The 19,704-nt window shown below is 36.7% G+C and overlaps 1 protein-coding gene across 1 annotated transcript; it reads right to left on the bottom strand.

Annotated features, from left to right (window-relative positions):
• Positions 1-4,261: 4,261 nt before the first annotated feature.
• LOC119825634 (60S ribosomal protein L22-like 1) lies at positions 4,262-4,700 on the bottom strand. The gene has a single exon (XM_038346625.1). It carries the CDS (start codon positions 4,698-4,700, stop codon positions 4,335-4,337), a length of 366 nt encoding a protein of 121 aa, XP_038202553.1. The 3' UTR covers positions 4,262-4,334.
• Positions 4,701-19,704: the final 15,004 nt, after the last annotated feature.

Genomic DNA, 19,704 nt, shown 5'->3' with positions numbered 1-19,704 from the left:
AGATTTAAATGTAATTGAGACATAAAAACATAATTATATATAATATAAAAGCAAATTTATATATTAATACATCTGGATTAATAGAGATTATTATATTTTATATCTGAAAGTCTGTAGGAAAATTGTAAACACAGGTGATCATAAAACATTATAATATTGTAAAGAAATAATAATGCATGGTTTAAGGGAAGCATGGAATATTGGTTTTTTAAGAATTTTCCTGGCAGCCAGATGACATATATCCATATCTAAAATGTTTAAAATTAAGATGACATTGAATTATATCAGTAATTTTTTCATGAGTTAGGTGGACAAAAAAAAATGTCCAAAGGAAATCTGTGTTCCAGGATATGTGGCTATAATTACGTTATTTTCCTACACAATAAAGTATTAGTTATCAAATAGAATAATTTAATACTCTTTGCAGCTTTTAATCATTTAAAATTCAAACTAAAAGTGTTTTATTAATATCTTCATGCACAAGACTTGTCAGAATTCTTAAGATGACCCTGATGCACTCCTTATATTGTCCACACTGTTACATTGATATCTGGAGAATACCTTTTTATTTAATGTCAATACAATAAGATGTACAATGCTGTTTAAAAGATGATCCAAGACACTCAAGATAATCTCAGTTGTAGCAATGGATGAATAAAATGGATGAATAAAAATGGAAATATCTCTAAAAGTTTTATCAGGAAAATAATTTTCAGATGAAAAATTAGCAATGATCATTTTGAAATCTTCCAAATATGACTGTAATAAATTACCTTCACCTTAATATTAAAAATAAACAAATAGAATTATCATTATAGATTGATGTTCTTCATACAGCTGGAAACAAAGAATATTAATAAAAATTAGCTTTGATTTTCATGGTGAATGGCTTCAGTTCCAGCAGTCAAGCAGCAGAGGCAAGCTGATCTCTACAACTTTGTAGTTAGTCTGATTTACATAAATCTAGGACAACTGAGCTACACAGCTTCAAAATGAGACCCTCGTTCCAATAAAAAAAGAGATGTGGAATCAGATATTGGACAGAAAGGAAAAAATAAACAACAAAAAATATAGCATTATTCTAAAAAAATTATATACCACTATAAATGTAGACTTCTTTTCCAATAAAATGTAAAACAAATGAAAAAGATTCAATATAATATCACTTAGCCACAAACAAGGAAAAATATAAAATTATGTCTATCAATAATTATTTTGTGAGATGTTTTCCTGGGGAGGGTTAAACAATTCTCTTCATCCCAGATGGGAAATCAGTGACAAACTTCAAAATCAGTTCTATCAAAGTCCAACTTGGGAAACACTGAGTTTTTTTTTAAGTTACTTTCAAGAAAATAGATAAAAGTAATTTAAAGGACTTTAGATTATTGAAAGACAGCTACATTCATGGGATTCCTTCCCCATCCTGTGTAGATACTTACAAAACTGTCACTCATTTAAGGATGCACAAATAGCTCCAGAGATCTGAGAGTCACTTCTCTATCCATCTCAGCTCATCAGAAAGTGTTATACCATAATTGTGGTCTACAACTTCTAGATTAGAGATAGGGCTTTAAGAATCTTGTAAGTTTTAGATTTTTGAACATTTGTCATTTGTTTACTTGCTAAGTCTTCCCTCTCTTCTCAGAAAGGACTGTTCAATTTAGAGAAAAATTCTACATAGAAACTTGTATGATTTTATGATTTTACATCTTAAATTACTTTCTTCAACTACTTGAAGTCTTTATTTTTTTTTCTCATGGTTTATTTTTTTTTATATTTAAAAATTTCCATCTCCTTCCCTCCTCCTCCCCCCTCCCTCCCCTCCTTCTCCCCTTTCTCTCCCCTCCTTCTCCCCCTTCCCTCCCCTCCCCTCCACCCATACCTCCCCTCCCTCCCTCTCAAGGCCAAGGAGCCATCAGGGTTCCCCACTCTATGCTAAGACCAAGGTCCTCCCAGCTCCCCCCAGGTCCAGGAAGGTGATCGACCAAGCTGAGAAGGCTCCCACAGAGCCCGTCCATGAAGAACAATCAGAGCCCAGAGCCATTGTCCTTTGCTTCTCAGTCAGCCCCCGCTGTTGGCCACACTCAGAGAGACGGGTTTGGTCGCATGATCCATCAGTCCCATTCCAACTGGAGTTGGTGATCTCCCATTAGTTCTGTCCCACCGTCTCCATGAGTGAACGCACCCCTCTCGTTCCTGACTTTCTCCCTCATGTTCTCGCTCCTTCTGCTCCTCATCGGGACCTTGGGAGCTCAGTCCAGTGCTCCAATGTGGGGCTCAGTCACCTTCCCCATCTGTCGCCAGCTGGAGGTTCCCTCAAGGTCCTGACTTTCTTTCTCATGTTCTCTCTCCTTCTGCTCCTCATCAGGACCTTGGGAGCTCAGTCCGGTGCTCCAAGGTGGGGCTCTGTCATTTTCTTCATCTATCGTCAGGTGGAGGTTCTATGGTGATATGCAAGAAATTCATCAGTATGGCTATAGGAACTGGCCTTTTCAGGCTCCCTCTCCTCAGCTGCCCAAGGAACTAACTGGGGGCGTCTCCCTGGAAACCTGGGAACCCCTCTAGGGTCAAGTCTCTTGACAACCCTCAGGTAGCTCCTTAAATTCAGATATATGCTTCCCTGCTCTCATATCCACCCTTCGTATATCCCAAGCACCCCATTCCTCCGAGCTCCCCCCGCTCTCCCCTTCACACTTTTCTCTCCCCATCTTCCCTTGGCCCAGTCTTGCCCAACCCTCAAGTTCCCAATTTTGCCTGGCGATCGATATCATCTTACACCTGTCAGATTGGCTAAAATCCAAAACACCAATAATAACCTTTGCTGGAGAGGTTGTGGGGTAAGGGGCACACTCATCCATTGCTGGTGGGAATGCAAACTTGTGCAACCACTTTGGAAAGCAGTGTGGCGGTTTCTCAGGAAATTCGGGATCAACCTACCCCAGGACCCAGCAATTCCACTATTGGGAATCTACCCAAGAGATGCCCAATCATACAACAAAAGCATATGCTCATCTATGTTCATAGCAGCATTATTTGTAATAGCCAGATCCTGGAGACAGCCTAGATGCCCTTCAGTGGAAGAATGGATGAAGAAACTGTGGAATATATACATGCTAGAATACTACTCAGCGGTAAAAAACAATGACATCTTGAATTTTGCAGGCAAATGGATGGAAATAGAAAACACTATTCTGAGTGAGGTAACCCAGACCCATAAAGATGAACATGGGATGTACTCACTCATATTCGGTTTCTAGCCATGATTAAAGGACATCGAGCCTATAAGTTTGGGATCCTTGAGAAGATAATAAGAAGGTGAACTCCCAAAAAAGATATAGTAATCCTCCTGGATACTTGAAGTCTTTAAAACTTAAATCTTTTATTGATTTCTTTAGAATACCCCAAGTTATTTTATGTTATCTGAGGCTACAGTGAAAGATTTTCTCTGATTCCTGATTCTTTTCTAAGTCCAGTTGTCATTTGTACAGAAGAGGACTATTGATTTTTGAGTAATCTAGTATTCGGTCACTATGCTGAAAGTGTATATGAAGTATATGGGTTTCCTGGTAGAGTTTTTAAGGCTATTTATTATACTATCATTTAATATACAAATAGTAATATTTTTACTAATTTTCCAATTTACATTCCCTTGATCTCCATCTTATGACTCTGGTTGAAACTTCAAGTACTATAGCAAATAGATTTGGAAATACTGGATAGCCTTGTCTTGTTTGATGTGGAAGTCCCCTCTGTGTGCTATGATTACCATTAATAAATAAAGAAACTGCTTTGAACCTATAGCAAGGCAGAACTCAGGTTGGCAAGGAAAGCTAGGGTAAACAATGAGAGGAGGAGGGCGGAGTCAGAGAGAGACATCATGGAACCTACATCAGAAATAAATGTGCTGAAACTTTGCTGGTATACCAATCTGTATATCTGGTGGTGATATACCGATTAATAGACATGGGTTAAATTAATATGTAAGAGATTAGCCAATAAGAAGGTAGAGCTAATGGCCCAAGCAGTGATTTAATTAATACACTTTCTGTGTGATTATTTCAGGTCTCAGCTAGCTGGGCAGCCGGGAACCAACAAGCAGCCCTTCCTGCAACACTTGTTCTTGAATTTAGTGGATTACATAGATAGATTTTTGTATGTTGTGCCATACCTGCATCTCCAGGATGAAGCTGACTTTCTCCTGGTGGATGATTTTTTATGTGTTTTTGGATTTGGTTTCTCAGTATTTTATTGAGTATTTTTCTTAAGAGTGCAATGGTTTTTATTTGCCGAAAAAAGTCCAATTTTAGTTTTTCTTTAAAGCATACAAAGGCCAACTAATCTTCAGACTCTGAGCCATCTTCATCCTGACTAATCTGGAAATAGCGAAGTTCGTAGGTCTCCTTGTCAGATGCAACCTCACGAAGCCAATCACGGAGATTATTCTTCTTAAGGTATTTCTTGGTAAGATATTTCAAATACCTTTTAGAGAACTGTTTCTCAGAAACAACTGTGATTTTATTCTTCAAGCGTTCAATGTGAACATTTCCAAGATTTCCAGTTTTCCCATTGACTTTAACCTTCTCCCGGAGAAACTGTTCGAAGTTCCCAGAATCAAAAATCCCATCTTCCACCGGATGAGTGAGGTCCAAATGGAACCTCCAGGTTGACTTCTTAGGTTTCTTGTCTTTCTGTGGAGCCATATTGTTCCGCTGCCGTGGGAAGGCTTTATTGAGTATTTTTGGATCTATATTTATGAATGAAATTGGTCTGTAATTTTCTTTTGTGGTTCTTTGTGTGGTTTTTGTTATCAGGGTAACTGTTGCCTCATAAAAGAGTTTGGCAATACGGATTTTGTTTCTGTTATGTGAAACACTTTGAGGATTATAGGAATTTTTTTGCAAGATTTTTGATGACAGCTTGTATTTCCTGGAAGGTCTATTTAGATTGTTCACCAGGTCTTGCTTTAATTTTTGTATGTGGTACTAACCTAGAATATTGTCCTTTTTTAACATTTACCAGTTTTGTGGCATACAGGGTTTTGTAGTATGACCTAATCATTCTCTGGACTTTCTCAGTGTCTCTTGTTATGTAAAACATTTCATTTTTGATTGTGTTAATTTGTGGGTTCTCACTCTGCCTTTATATTAGTTTGGATAAGGGTTTGTCTATCTTGTTGATTTTCTCAAAGAACCATCTCTTTGTTTCATTGATTATTTGTGTTGTTGTTGTTGTTTCTATTATATTGATTTCAGCCCTCAATTTAATTATTTCCTGTCTTCTACTCCTCATGGATGAGGCTGATTTTTTTTTGTTCTAGAGCTTTACGGTATTCAGTTAAGTCACTGTTGTGAGATTTACCACTACCTTTATGTAGGAACTTAGTGTTATGAACTTTTCTCTTAGCACTACTTTCATCGTGTCCGATAAATTTGGGTACATGGTGCCTTCATTTTTGTTGCATTCTAAGAAGACTTTAATTTCTTTCTTTATTTCTTCTTTGACCCAGAGGTGGTCAGTAGTTCACTGTTCAATTTTCATGAGTTTGTTGGCTTTCTGAGAGTACTGTTGTTGTTAAATTCTAACATTGAACCATGGTTAATCTGGTAAAATACAGGGGGTTACTACATTTTTTTTAAGCCAATAGAAAGTTTTTATTAGGTGGCTGGAGACTACACTATGTCTTCAGGATCCCAGTGTAGCTCTGAGCCTTTTTCAAGGTGAGCCTTTACACAGACAAAAGTTATACATTCAGGATGGATTACTTCATTTAACAAGAACACTTAACAAGAAGCAGAACTACAGAAGTCAAAAAACAAAGTTTGTAGTGTGGAGCAGTAGGCAGGCCTGCTTTTCGTACTGCTCTGATCCCACATGGCTAGCTTTACACCCGAAATAACAACACACAAACTGTATTCTTTTAAACACTGCCTGACCCATTAGTTTCAGCCTTAACCCATATTTAATAATCTGTGTAACACCACGAGTGGTGTCTTACCGGGTTACTACATTTTTTAAATCTGTTGAGGTTTGCTTTGTTACCAAGTATGTTGTCAATTTAGAGAAGATTTCATGTGGTGTTGAGAAGAAGGTATATTCTTTTGTGTTTGGGTGGAATTTTCTGTAGATGTCTGTTAATTCCATTTGAGTCATGATATCTTTTAGTTCTCTTATTTCTCTTTTAGGTTTCTGTCTGGTTGACCTGTTCACTTTGAAGAGTGGGGAGTCGAAGTCTCCTACTATTAATGTGTGTGGTTTGATATGTGAATTAATCTTTAGTATGTTTCTTTTACATATATGGGTGCTTTTATATTTGGGGCATAGATGTTCATTATTGAGACATCATCTTGATGGATTGTTTCTGTTATGAGTAAAAAGTGTCCTTCTCCACCTCTTTTCATTGATTTTGTTTGGTTTATTTTAATAGACATTTGGAGAGCTAAACCTGCTTGTTTATTGGGTTCATTTGATTTGAAATTTTTTTCCCAACACTTTACTCTGAGGTAATATCTGTCTTTGAGGTTGAGGTGTGTTTCTTGTATAAAGCAGAAGGCTGGATCCTCCTTCCATATCCATAATCTTAGCCTCTGTCTTTTTAAAAGTGAATAGAATCATTTAATACTAAGAAATATTAATGACCAGTGATTGTTAATTCCTGTTATTTTTCGGTGGTAGTGTGTGTGTTTCCCTTCTTTGGGTTTTGTTGTTGTGTGGTTTTCTGTTCATTTTCTTATTTGTGGGTGCAGTTAGCTACCTTTGGGTTGAATTTTCCTTCTAGTATTTTCTGTAGGGCTGGATTTGTAGATAGGTATTCTTTAAATCTGGTTTTGTCATGGAATATCTTGTTTCCTCCATCGAAGCTGAGTATAGTAGTCTGGGCTTGCATCTGTGGTGTCTTAGTTTCCACAGCATATCTGCCTAGGAACTTCTGGCTTTCATGATTTCCATTGAGAAGTCAGGTGCAATTAATATAAGTCTAAATTTATATGTTACTTGACCATTTTTCTTTACAACTCATAATATTCTTTTTTATTCTGTATGATTTCTGTTTTGATTATTATATGGTGAGGGAACTTTTTTTTTAATCCAGTCTAATTTTTGACCTGTAACCTTCTTCTACTTTCACAGGGATATCCTTTTTTAGGCTGGGAAAGATGCTATTATATTCCTCTACATGAACAAATACCAGTGTGTTTTAATTTAGAGATTAAACAAAGCCTAATATACCTCATTTATATGCACATGAAATATAAGGCATGTGCTACTCATCTTCTTTTGAAAACTGTTATGAAGAAGGGTATTATAATTATTGTTTTAGCTACTAATATTTGTCCTTGGAAATACTAAATCACTAATTGGATCATGCTACATGATGACTGAAATTTGACAGAATCTTTGTCGTAAGTTTCTTTCAGGCAGTAACAGCAATCAAGAGGATCAACTTTGATGAAGACTTGAGAGAGAGAAATTAAGAATGACATTTCAAATAGGCTTGATTCAAGTAGTTCCCATTTGTAAATTCAATGTTCTCAACATTTGCATGAGCAAGACAGGATTGTAATGATAACTAAAACTTTCAATTTGATCTAAATCCTATTAGCTCTGATTGCCTTGTACCTGTTTTATCAGATATCTTAGGAAATAATGTAGCTTAAACTTAACAGACAGAGAAAATACTATTTTTATAAATAATCAAACATATAGCATACATGTGCAAATCAAAGAAAGGATCGATAAAAACTAATAAATTATAAATTTGATCATCTTACCTATTGTACAATTAATGAAAAATTTAAAATTGCTTTCTTGAAAAGAGTATCTTACAGATGATTTAATATTTCCATACACTTTTTATACTCTAATACAAAAATGGGAAGAAGATAAAGTCTACTTTAACATGGTACAAAGGACAACTAAAACAGTTACTTGCTTCAGCACTTTGAGACATCATGCCATCACTTCTGGAGAAAATCATCCTGTTGTTTAGGCAATGATTTCCACCCTAGTACAAGTATACTAAAGCCTCCACTCCCTAGATCAAACCTCTTAATTCAAAAATTGGAGCAGAAGTATGCAAAAGTTTTCTGATCTTTGGTAGGGTAGAAGAGATCAACCTGTATGAGTCATTTTCATGTCCAAAACGCCAACTAACCACACCTTAGGTCAGGATGTGTAGTCACACTTGTTAACAACTTTGAGCGACCTGAAACTCTCTGACCTTCAGACAAGGCAGAAATAGCCTCACATTTTTGGGCTTCCACATAGAATATTGAGATTGAATGCATAAAGACATACAAAACACTTAGAAGTTTAAATTTAAAGATATCATAATATTTATTAAGAGAATATGTTATGTGTGATTCTGATTATATTAAAATTTTTAATAACAAAACTTTAGCTTTTCAATATTTCACTTGAAAATTTTTAGCTTATTTTGTTAAACATTTAGTAACTTTGAATAATGTATTTATTTACATGTGAAGCTTTCTTTTTATTTATTTATAAAATATTATCAAAAGTTTGATTTTATGATTTAAAATATACTTGAAAACCGTGAGGGGTGTGCCCACCCATGGAGACAGTGGGACTGATCTAATGGGAGCTCACCAAGGCCAGCTGGAATGAGACTGAACAAGATACATAGAAATTTCCACCTCCTCCCATTCTCCCATTTCCCTCCCACTCTCCCCACTCTTCCTCCCCCTTGATCTCCAGTCCTAAGAGAAGTCAGGGTGCCCTGCCCTGTGGAAAGTCCAAGCCCCCCCCCAGGTCTAGGAAGGTGAGCATCCAAACAGACTAGGCTCCCCAAAAGCCAGTACATGTAGTAGAATCAAAATCCGGTGTCATTATCATTGGCTTATCGGTCTGCCCTCATTGTCAACCACATTCAGAGAGCCCAATTTGGTCACATTCTTGTTCAAACTTTTGATAATATTTTATAAATCAACTTTGAAACAATTTGATTGAAAAGTGAAATAACTTAAAATACTTTACTTTTATATTTTCTTAATTTTTAATGAGTATGTCTGTATTTACATGCATTCATGAAGAAGTAATAAAGTGGATTGTGGATTATAGGTATTGACCCTCTCTTCCTAACATGTAAATCCCAGTTATCGAACTAAGGTAATATATAGCAGGAAGCATCTATACATACTAAGCTGTTTCCCTTTGTTCCACTAATTGATTTTTATGATTTTAATAATATTTATATTAAAAAAGTGATACAGTAAAATAGACTATATTACTTAACAAATCAAGAGTTTAATTTTTAGTGCTAAAACTCAAGTTTGTACTACTGAAGCAATTGCTTTTATAATGAGGATACTAGATCACATGATTCAAAATTTTAAGTCTATTTTGTAATTTCATAGATATATGATTAATGCTGTGATAGCAATTTTATCAGCAAATATCTATAGGACTTTAACAAGAAAAAAACCTTTGGCCCTTTTATCAAAGATCCAGGTTACAGTTTCAAATATGTTTTTATATGATTACACAAATGTGGTGTGTTTTAAGCTACTCTAATGAACCAGAATAATTTTACAAACTCAGGGATACAGGTCCCAAACCCTACATGATTTCCTTTTGTTTTTTGTATATCCCATATATAAAAAATGAACCATAGTAATTTCAAATTGTGGTTCAAATAAAAGAAAATTAATAGCAATCAGGAAAAAAACTTAAGCACCATTCATGTGCTTTTCTATAAAGTATTAGTTGTTGTTTTATAATGCAAAATTCATAAAATTTTCTAGAAATTTTTTAAAAGTTTGTTCTGCTCAATGTTTATTGATTAAATTGGCATTTTAGACCTTTTCTGAATTTTCATATAAATGATGAACTTATATGCTAATGATAAGAAAATAATACAACACAACTACTTCTTATTCACATAGTAACATTGCCTAAAGTTTTTACCTTTAGTACAGCCTTTGTGTTCATCATGAATAAATTCACATAATAGTAAGTTTAAAGTATAGTAATTGGTGTGTACTTCATCACTGTTGATTATTGTCCCAAGAGTGAGTTGTGAAATTCATTTGTAATTTAAACTCTGAGAAAGTGGGACATCTTTGAAAACCATTTATTTGTTTCTAATCTTATCCACATAATTCATTGTTCATGCTATATCCCCGTTGTTATCTTCACTCAAGTAGCCAAGTTTTCTTATACTCTGTGAAGTAGCCTTATATGTAAAAATACTTAGTGGTATTTTAACATAAAAATATTTCCAAAGTGAGAATAGTTCAAAGAAGAGAGACAGGAGAAATAAAGAGTTGCCTTTGTTAGGTACAGGTGATTTTGTGAGGTTGGATAGTTAGAAGGCTACTTCAGTGTATTTTTATTCTTTTTTTCCTGTTGGATTTGCAGATCATTGAAAAGATGATTATAACATTACCTGTGACAAAGTATCATAAATCGAACAAAAGTGTTCACTTTGAAAGTAGCTTTAGATTTAGTCTGCATCTTTATTTCAGAAGAATTAAGAAGAAACAGGAATGGAATGATATTGTCTTTTCTATAAAAGTTCAAGTTAATAAACCTCTATTCAATGGGTATCAAACAAAAATACAGATACTTTGCACATGTCAAAAATTCTGTATAAACACAATTATTCTGAAGCATTTCTTGATTATACTTTTTTTTTATTCAGAATTTTTTTATTTAATAACTTTCAAATTCTTTATTTTTTTTCCCTCATGGTTTATTTTTTTTTTTATATTTAAAAATTTCCATCTCCTTCCCTCCTCCTCCCCCTTCCCTCCCCTCCTCCTCCCCCTTCCCTCCTCTCCTTCTCCCCCTTCCCTCCCCTCCCCTCCACCCATACCTCCCCTCCCTCCCTCTCAAGGCCAAGGAGCCATCAGGGTTCCCCACTCTATGCTAAGACCAAGGTCCTCCCAACTTCCCCCAGGTCCAGGAAGGTGATCGACCAAGCTGAGAAGGCTCCCACAGAGCCCGTCCATGCAGAAGAATCAGAGCCCAGAGCATTTGTCCTTTGCTTCTCAGTCAGCCCCTGCTGTTGGCCACATTCAGAGAGACGGGTTTGGTCGCATGATCCATCAGTCCCATTCCAACTGGAGTTGGTGATCTCCCATTAGTTCTGTCCCACCGTCTCCATGAGTGAACGCACCCCTCTCGTTCCTGACTTTCTCCCTCATGTTCTCGCTCCTTCTGCTCCTCATCAGGACCTTGGGAGCTCAGTCCAGTGCTCCAATGTGGGGCTCAGTCACCTTCCCCATCTGTCGCCAGCTGGAGGTTCCCTCAAGGTCCTGACTTTCTTTCTCATGTTCTCTCTCCTTCTGCTCCTCATCAGGACCTTGGGAGCTCATTCCGGTGCTCCAATGTGGGGCTCTGTCATTTTCTTCATCTATCGTCAGGTAGAGGTTCTATGGTGATATGCAAGAAATTCATCAGTATGGCTATAGGAACTGGCCTTTTCAGGCTCCCTCTCCTCAGCTGCCCAAGGAACTAACTGGGGGCATCTCCCTGGAAACCTGGGAACCCCTCTAGGGTCAAGTCTCTTGACAACCCTCAGGTAGCTCCTTAAATTAAGATATATGCTTCCCTGCTCCCATATCCACCCTTCCTATATCCCAAGCACCCCATTCCTCCGAGCTCCCCCCATTCTCCCCTTCACACTTTTCTCTCCCCATCTTCCCTTGGCCCAGTCTCGCCCAACCCTCAAGTTCCCAATTTTGCCTGGCGATCGTGTCTACTTCCAATATCCAGGAGGATTACTATATCTTTTTTTGGGAGTTCACCTTCTTATTATCTTCTCAAGGATCCCAAATTTATAGGCTCGATGTCCTTTAATTATGGCTAGAAACCGATTATGCGTGAGTACATCCCATGTTCATCTTTTTGGGTCTGGGTTACCTCACTCAGAATAGTGTTTTCTATTTCCATCCATTTGCCTGCAAAATTCAAGATGTCATTGTTTTTTACCGCTGAGTAGTATTCTAGCATGTATATATTCCACAGTTTCTCCATCCATTCTTCCACTGAAGGGCATCTAGGTTGTTTCCAGGATCTGGCTATTACAAATAATGCTGCTATGAACATAGATGAGCATATGCTTTTGATGTATGATTGGGCATCTCTTGGGTAGATTCCCAATAGTGGAATTGCTGGGTCCTGGGGTAGGTTGATCCCGAATTTCCTGAGAAACCGCCACACTGCTTTCCAAAGTGGTTGCACAAGTGTGCATTCCCACCAGCAATGGATGAGTGTACCCCTTACCCCACAACCTCTCCAGCAAAGGTTATTATTGGTGTTTTGGATTTTAGCCAATCTGACAGGTGTAAGATGATATCTCAAAGTTGTTTTGATTTGCATTTCCCTGATAGCTAGGGAGGTTGAGCATGACCTTATGTGTCTTTTGGCCATTCGAACTTCTTCTGTTGAGAATTCTCTGTTCAGTTCAGTGCCCCATATTTTAATTGCGTTAATTGGCATTTTACCATCTCGTCTCTTGAGTTCCTTATATATTTTAGAGATCAGACCTTTGTCAGTTGCAGGGTTGGTGAAGATCTTTTCCCAGTCAGTAGGCTGCCTTTGTGTCTTAATGACAATGTCCTTTGCTTTACAGAAGCTGCTCAGCTTCAGGAGGTCCCATTTATTCAATGTTGCCCTTAATGTCTGTGCAGCTGGGGTTATGCGCAGGAAACGGTTCCCTGTGCCCATATGTTGTAGAGTATTTCCCACTTTCTCCTCTGTCAAGCTCAATGTGTTCAGATTAATATTGAGGTCTTTAATCCATTTGGACTTGAGTTTTGTGCATGGTGATAGATATGGATCTACTTTCATTCTTCTACAGGTTGACATCCAGTTATGCCAGCACCATTTGTTGAAGATGCCCTCTTTCTTCCATTGTGTACTTTTGGCTCCTTTATCAAAAATCAGGTGTTCGTAGGTTTGTGGTTTAAGATCCGGGTCTTCTATACGATTCCATTGGTCAACTTCTCTGTTTTTATGCCAATACCAAGCTGTTTTCAATACTGTAGCTTTGTAATAGAGTTTGAAGTCAGGGATGGTAATGCCTCCAGAAGTACCTTTATTGTATAAGATTTTTTTGGCTATCCTGGGTTTCTTGTTTTTCCATATAAAGTTGATTATTGTCCTCTCAATCTCTGTGAAGAATTTTAATGGGACCTTGATTGGGATTGCATTGAATCTATAGATTGCTTTTGGTAGTATTGCCATTTTTACTATGTTGATCCTCCCAATCCACGAGCAGGGGAGATCCTTCCATTTTCTGGTATCCTCTTCAATTTCTTTCTTCAAAGACTTAAAGTTCTTGTCAAATAAATCCTTCACTTCCTTGGTTAGAGATACTCCCAGATATCTTATGCTATTTGTGGCTATTGTGAAAGGTGATACTTCTCTGATTTCCCTCTCTGCTTCCTTATCCTTTGTGTATAGGAGGGCGACTGATTTTTTGGAGTTGATCTTGTAACCTGCCACGTTACTGAAGGAGTTTATCAGCTGTAGGAGTTCTTTGGTGGAGTTTTTGGGGTCGCTTATGTATACTATCATATCATCTGCAAATAATGAAAGTTTAACTTCTTCCTTTCCAAATTGAATCCCCTTGATTCCCTTATGTTGTCTTATTGCTATTGCTAGAACTTCAAGCACTATATTGAAGAGATAAGGAGAGAGTGGACAGCCTTGTCGTGTTCCTGAATTTAGTGGGATAGCCTTGAGTTTCTCTCCGTTTAATTTGATGTTAGCTGTCGGCTTGCTGTAAATAACTTTTATTATATTTAGGAATGACCCTTGTATCCCTAATCTCTCCAAAACCTTTATCATAAAAGGGTGCTGAATTTTGTCAAATGCTTTTTCAGCATCTAATGAGATGACCATATGGTTTTTCCTTCAGTTTATTTATATGATGGATTACATTGATAGACTTTCGTATGTTGAACCAGCCCTGCATCTCTGGGATGAAGCCTACTTGATCGTAATGGATAATTTTTCTAATGTGTTCTTGGATTCGGTTTGCCAGTATTTTATTGAGAATTTTTGCGTCAATGTTCATGAGTGAGATTGGCCTGTAATTCTCTTTCTTGGTTGAGTCTTTGTGTGGTTTAGGTATCAGGGTAACTGTAGCTTCATAGAAGGAATTTGGCAGTGACTCTTGTGTTTCTATATTATGAAATACCTTAAGGAGTATAGGTATTAGGTCTTTTTGGAAGTTCTGGTAGAATTCCGCATTGAAACCATCTGGTCCTGGGCTCTTTTTGGTAGGGAGGTTTCTGATAACAGTTTCTAATTCTTCGCGACTAACAGGACGATTTAGAGCATTTACCTGGTCCTGGTTTAACTTTGGTATATGGTATTTATCTAAAAAACTGTCCATTTTTTTTACATTTTCCAATTTTGTGGCATACAGGCTTTTGTAGTAAGATCTAATGATTCTCTGAATTTCCTCTGTGTCTGTGGTTATGTCCCCCTTTTCATTTCTGATCTTATTAATTTGCGTGTTCTCCCTCTGCCGTTTGATTAGTTTGGCTAAGGGTTTGTTAATCTTGTTGATTTTCTCCAAGAACCAGCTTCTTGTTTCATTGATTCTTTGGATTGTTTTCTGTGTTTCTATTTTGTTGATTTCTGCCCTCAGTTTGATTATTTCCAGTCTTCTACTTCTCCTAGGTGAGTCTGCTTCTTTTTTTTCCAGAGCTTTCAGGTGTGCTGTTAAGTCACCAATGAGTGCTTTCTCCATTTTCTTTAAGTGGGCACTTAGTGCTATGAACTTTCCTCTTAGCACTGCTTTCATAGTGTCCCATAAGTTTGAGTATGTTGTGTCTTTATTTTCATTTGTGTTGCATATACTGTAATACATCTATGTATTGAAATTTGAAACTAAACCATCAATATTCTTATTAATGTTCCAAATATTATGGTAAATTATTTTATCCTAAGTTCCAGTGGTAAAATATAATGACCAAAATGACTACATATAAAATAAATGGCAATGGTGTGTTTAATTAAATAAGTCAATGAATTTGTAAGAATATGGTATTGGAATTTTCCCACATTAGGGATGATAAGAAAATACTTGTTTTAGTCATATCATGGAAGAAGTTCTGGTTTCATGAAAAGATCACAGAATAAGAACAAAAAAGCCAGAGAGCAATTCAGAGGTTCATTTTAATTTTACATTTTCTATCCAGATAATCTTCTCAGGAAAATTCTGTTCCATTTGATCAAGTATTCCTACTATAATTCAAGGACTTTTCATTATACCCACTTAAAACTTCCATCAATTTTCATATTATTATACTGGGAACCAAATGTATAACACTATCCTCTCATGTAGTGGTTCTCAACATTTCTAATATTTCACTGCTTTAATATAGTTCCTCAGGTTATGGTAACCACCAATGATACAATATTTTACTGAAACCTCATAACTCTAATTTTGTCATTGTTATAAATTGTTACGTATAAATTATGCAGGACATCTGATATGTGACACCTGTGAAAGGGTATTTGACACCCATAAGGGTTGCCACCCACAGGTTAAGAACCATTGCTCTAGATAAACTAATAAGAGCCAAATCAATTTAATAGCAACCAAGTTTCAGATTTTTTTATTCATTTAAGCAAGTGTTATAGCATGGCCTGATTTTTATTAATGCTTAAATATGAGCTCAAAATTTTTTTTTGGAAATTATTTGTTTCTTAGTCTATAAATATTTGCATTTCTAAGTAATTTATTTATTTATTTTACATCCTGGACACAGAATCCCCTCCCTCCTCTTCTCCAAGTACCCTATCAGTTCCCTCTGTTCCTATCCTACAGTTCACACCTCCTCCATTTCTGTTTTGGAGAAGCAGGTCTCTCATTGTATCAACAAGACATTGCATATCAAGTTGCACTAAGATTAAGCACTCCCCTCCCTCCCCTCACCATATTACAGCATGGCAAGGAGATCCAGGCTGAGGATTAGGGTACCAAGAGTCAGTAAAAGAGTAGGTGATGGCCCATTATACCATTAGAGTTAGGAGTACCACATGAGAGCCAAACTACAAAACTGCTTAACTCAGTCCCATGCATGTTCCATGGTTGTGGGTTTAGTATGAGTCTAGTTTACTTGATTCTGTGAGTTTTCTTGTGTGTCCTTGACACCCATGGCTCTTACAATCCTTTCTCCTCCATCTTCATAAGGATTACCTGAGTTCTACCTAATCTTGGTTGTGGTTCTCCATCTGCTTCCATCTGTTTCTGGATAAAGCTTCTCGGATGACAACTGGGACAGGCACCGATCTATGTACAGCAGAACATTGTTAGGGATCATTACATTGACATTGATAAAGACTTGATGATTTTTATTTAAAGTGCAAATATGTCATACAAAAGTATATTTTTCAACCTGACAACACTATCCAATTGTAAGAGTTTTTCCATCTTATTCTAGGTATATTTGTGTAAATCATCAATGTGAGAAAAAGTACTTCTTTCATTATTTTGTTTTCCTATTTTTTGCATCTCTTTTTACAATACTGCTCTTTCTCTACCAATTCTTGACCTTAATAGCATGGAGAAATTATAAGGACATAGTTACAGAAAAGACAACTTCTATTTTTAATAGTAAGTAGTTACAGGAAAGTATAAAAGTAAGATGTTATATTAGGAACTCGAAAGAAGCCATCCTGAGTAATAGTGACTTACCACACTAATATCACTCATTAAAATAACTATGGTCACATAATAGAATTTTTACTGTTTAGATTGATTATCAACGCCAGAAGTGTCTTTTATTTATGGTGGAAATAATGGCTGTTATTTTATCCACCAAACAATTGACATTGCCTCTTACTGCATTCATCCTTCAGCTACTGTTTTTGCTGATCTTGATTAGCAACTTGAAGGGATATGAAAACAGCTCAGAGACACACTTGTACTGAGTATATGATGGAATTTCTAAGAAAGAATAACCAAGGATACAAAAATTTCATGCAGAGTGCTTCCATATTTCTTATTTAAGAGACAGGCTACCAGAAAGTCAAAAGTCTTACTACAGTGAGCTAGCCATCTAGGTGGCTGTAAGGTTGACAGGCTGACTACTGATGGCATTATAATCTCATATGCATGATATGTGGCGTGATTTTAGTTCAGGGCCATGTAAGAAAACAATTGCTTTGATAGTGACCAAGATCAAATAATCATACTCATAAAAAGTACATTAATATTCTGATTTTATGAATTTATTCTACCCATAATATTATTTTCCAATAGGACTAGAATCACTTATTGTCAACTAGTCAAGACACTGATTTGTGATTTCCACTTTTCTAACTACCAACCAACAACAAGAAATTTTCCCCAATCAAATTATTCTCAATCTCACTTTTTTTTCAATCTCACTTTTTATTCCTTAATTATGGAGACAACATAAGTACATGATAAAATTGTGCAAAATTGTGTTTGGAAGACCCATAACTATATAAAATTAGAATATACTGTTAAAATTGTGCAGAAAGGGAACCCTGATGGCTCCTTGGCCTGGAGAGGGAGGGGGGTATGGGTGGAGGGGAGGGGAAGGAAGGGGGAGGAGGAGGGGAGGAGATGGAAATTTTTAAATAAAAAAAATAAACCAAAACAATTGTGCAGAAATAAAGCACAGTTGATGTAATACCTGGTAACAACGCCTGTGTTAACATGAAAGCAATATAGAAAAATGCTTTTAATAGGCATGAAGAATATCTGTGTGCTAATCTGAAAGAAGGCCGCAATTTTGTTTTGAGTATGGACAAGAAAAGAGACTAATAAATATTGAAGACTTGTTCATTAGTTCATTGAGCTAAAATAATGAAAGTTCTAGGCTCCTAAAGAAACAATGCATTACAGTTAATAAAACCAATAGCAATAAAGAAATATGCTAGACATTGATCTCAGAGATCCATAAATTCCCACAGTGATAAGTATTCCCAGAAACACAACTTTACAGACTAACAAACAATACACATAAACGTTTTAAAAGAGTAAATATACATGAACATTTATATATATATATATAAGTGGCACCCATACGGCTTAAATAGAAGCATATTAATAATTTTAAAATACTATAACAGACAATTAACTTAAAGTAATAATATATTTCAAAAATATGAAGGAGGACTAATCCAGAAAAGTTTTGTGCATGTCAGATACATATTTAAGTAAGTATATACATATAAACAAAGAGTTAAAAAATAATCTACTTGGTTTTAGTGACCAATATTATCATTTATATCTAGTTTTCCAATGATATTTAATATAAAACATGTACAAGGAAGTAAATATATAATCATGATATATTCTTATTTTGACATTAATTTAGATTAATAATGAATTATTTTAAAATACAGACATACTCTCAACAACTTTGCAACAATGATTTAGCCTTAGTCCATGATAAAAAATTAGAAAAATTACTTAAAAGCATTTCATAGTTTAGAAGACAGTTAGTCTTTTGATGAAAACCATTTTGAAACTGTAAGCATGTATTCTCAATCTATGACGCCAATTTTTATGTTTGGTTTTGACCTGCTTTCTTTTTCTTTTTTAAAAAATACCAATCCAAATTCCCACTCTCTCCCCTTCTTCCATTCCCTCCACACATCCTCCCACCACACACCCCCTCTAATCTTAAGAAAGAGTAAGGCACTTTGCTTTGTGAAAAGTCCAAGGCCCTCCCTACTACATCTAGGCTAAGCCAGGTATACATTCAGAGAAAATAGGATCCCCAAAACCTAATACATGCAGTAGAGATAAATCCCAGTACTACTGCCAGTGGACCCTCAGTCTGCCCTAGCCACATTCAGAGGGACTAGTTTGGTCCTATGCTTGTTTCTTCCCAGTCCAGCTGGAGTTGGTGAGCTCCCATTAGCTCAGGTAAACTGTTTCAGTGGATGAACCCTTCATGGTCTTTATCTCTTTGCTTATATTTTCATTCCTTCTAGGTTTTAATTGGACCTTGGGAGCTCAGTCCAATCCTCTGATGTTGATCTTTTACTCTGTTTCCATCTGTTGTGGGATGAAGGTTCTATAATGATATTTAAGATAATCATAATTGCCATACTCATGAATATCTTGCATATCACCATAGAATCTTCACCTGGCATTGGATGGAGAAAATGACAGAGCCCCACATAGGAGCACCGGATTGAGCTCCCAAGGTCCTGATGAGGAGCAAAAGGAGGGAGATCATGAGCAAGGAAGTCAGGACCCTGAGGAGTGCGTTTACCCATTGAGACGGTGGGACAGATCTAACGGGAGACCACCAAGTCCAGTTGGAATGGGACTGATAGAACAGGGGACCAAACCGGACTCTCTGAATGTGGCTGACGGTGGAGGAGGTCTGAGAAACCAAGGACAACGGTGATGAGCATGAACTCTACAGCATGGACGGGCTCACTGTGAGCCTTGTCAGTTTGGTTGCTCACCTTCCTGGACTTAGGGGGAGCTGGGAGGACCTTGGACTTAACATAGTGAAGGGAACCCTGATGGCTCTTTGTCTTGGAGAAGGGTGGAGTGAGGGTATGGGTGGAAGGGAGGGGAGGGAAGAGAGAGGAGGAGGGGAGGAGATGGAAATTTTTAATAAAAAAAATGAGAAAAAAAAAGATAATCATAAGTCTGACTATACAGCAAGACAAGTGCGGACACCCTCTCCTCTATTGCTTAGGGTCTTAGGTGGGGTCATCCTTGTGGATTCC

The sequence above is a fragment of the Arvicola amphibius genome, chromosome 10 (assembly GCF_903992535.2).
Source record: "Arvicola amphibius chromosome 10, mArvAmp1.2, whole genome shotgun sequence".
NCBI classification, from domain to species: Eukaryota; Metazoa; Chordata; class Mammalia; order Rodentia; family Cricetidae; genus Arvicola; species Arvicola amphibius.
The sequence above is the reverse complement of the archived record's forward strand: the minus strand, read 5'-3'. Positions and strand labels throughout refer to the sequence as shown.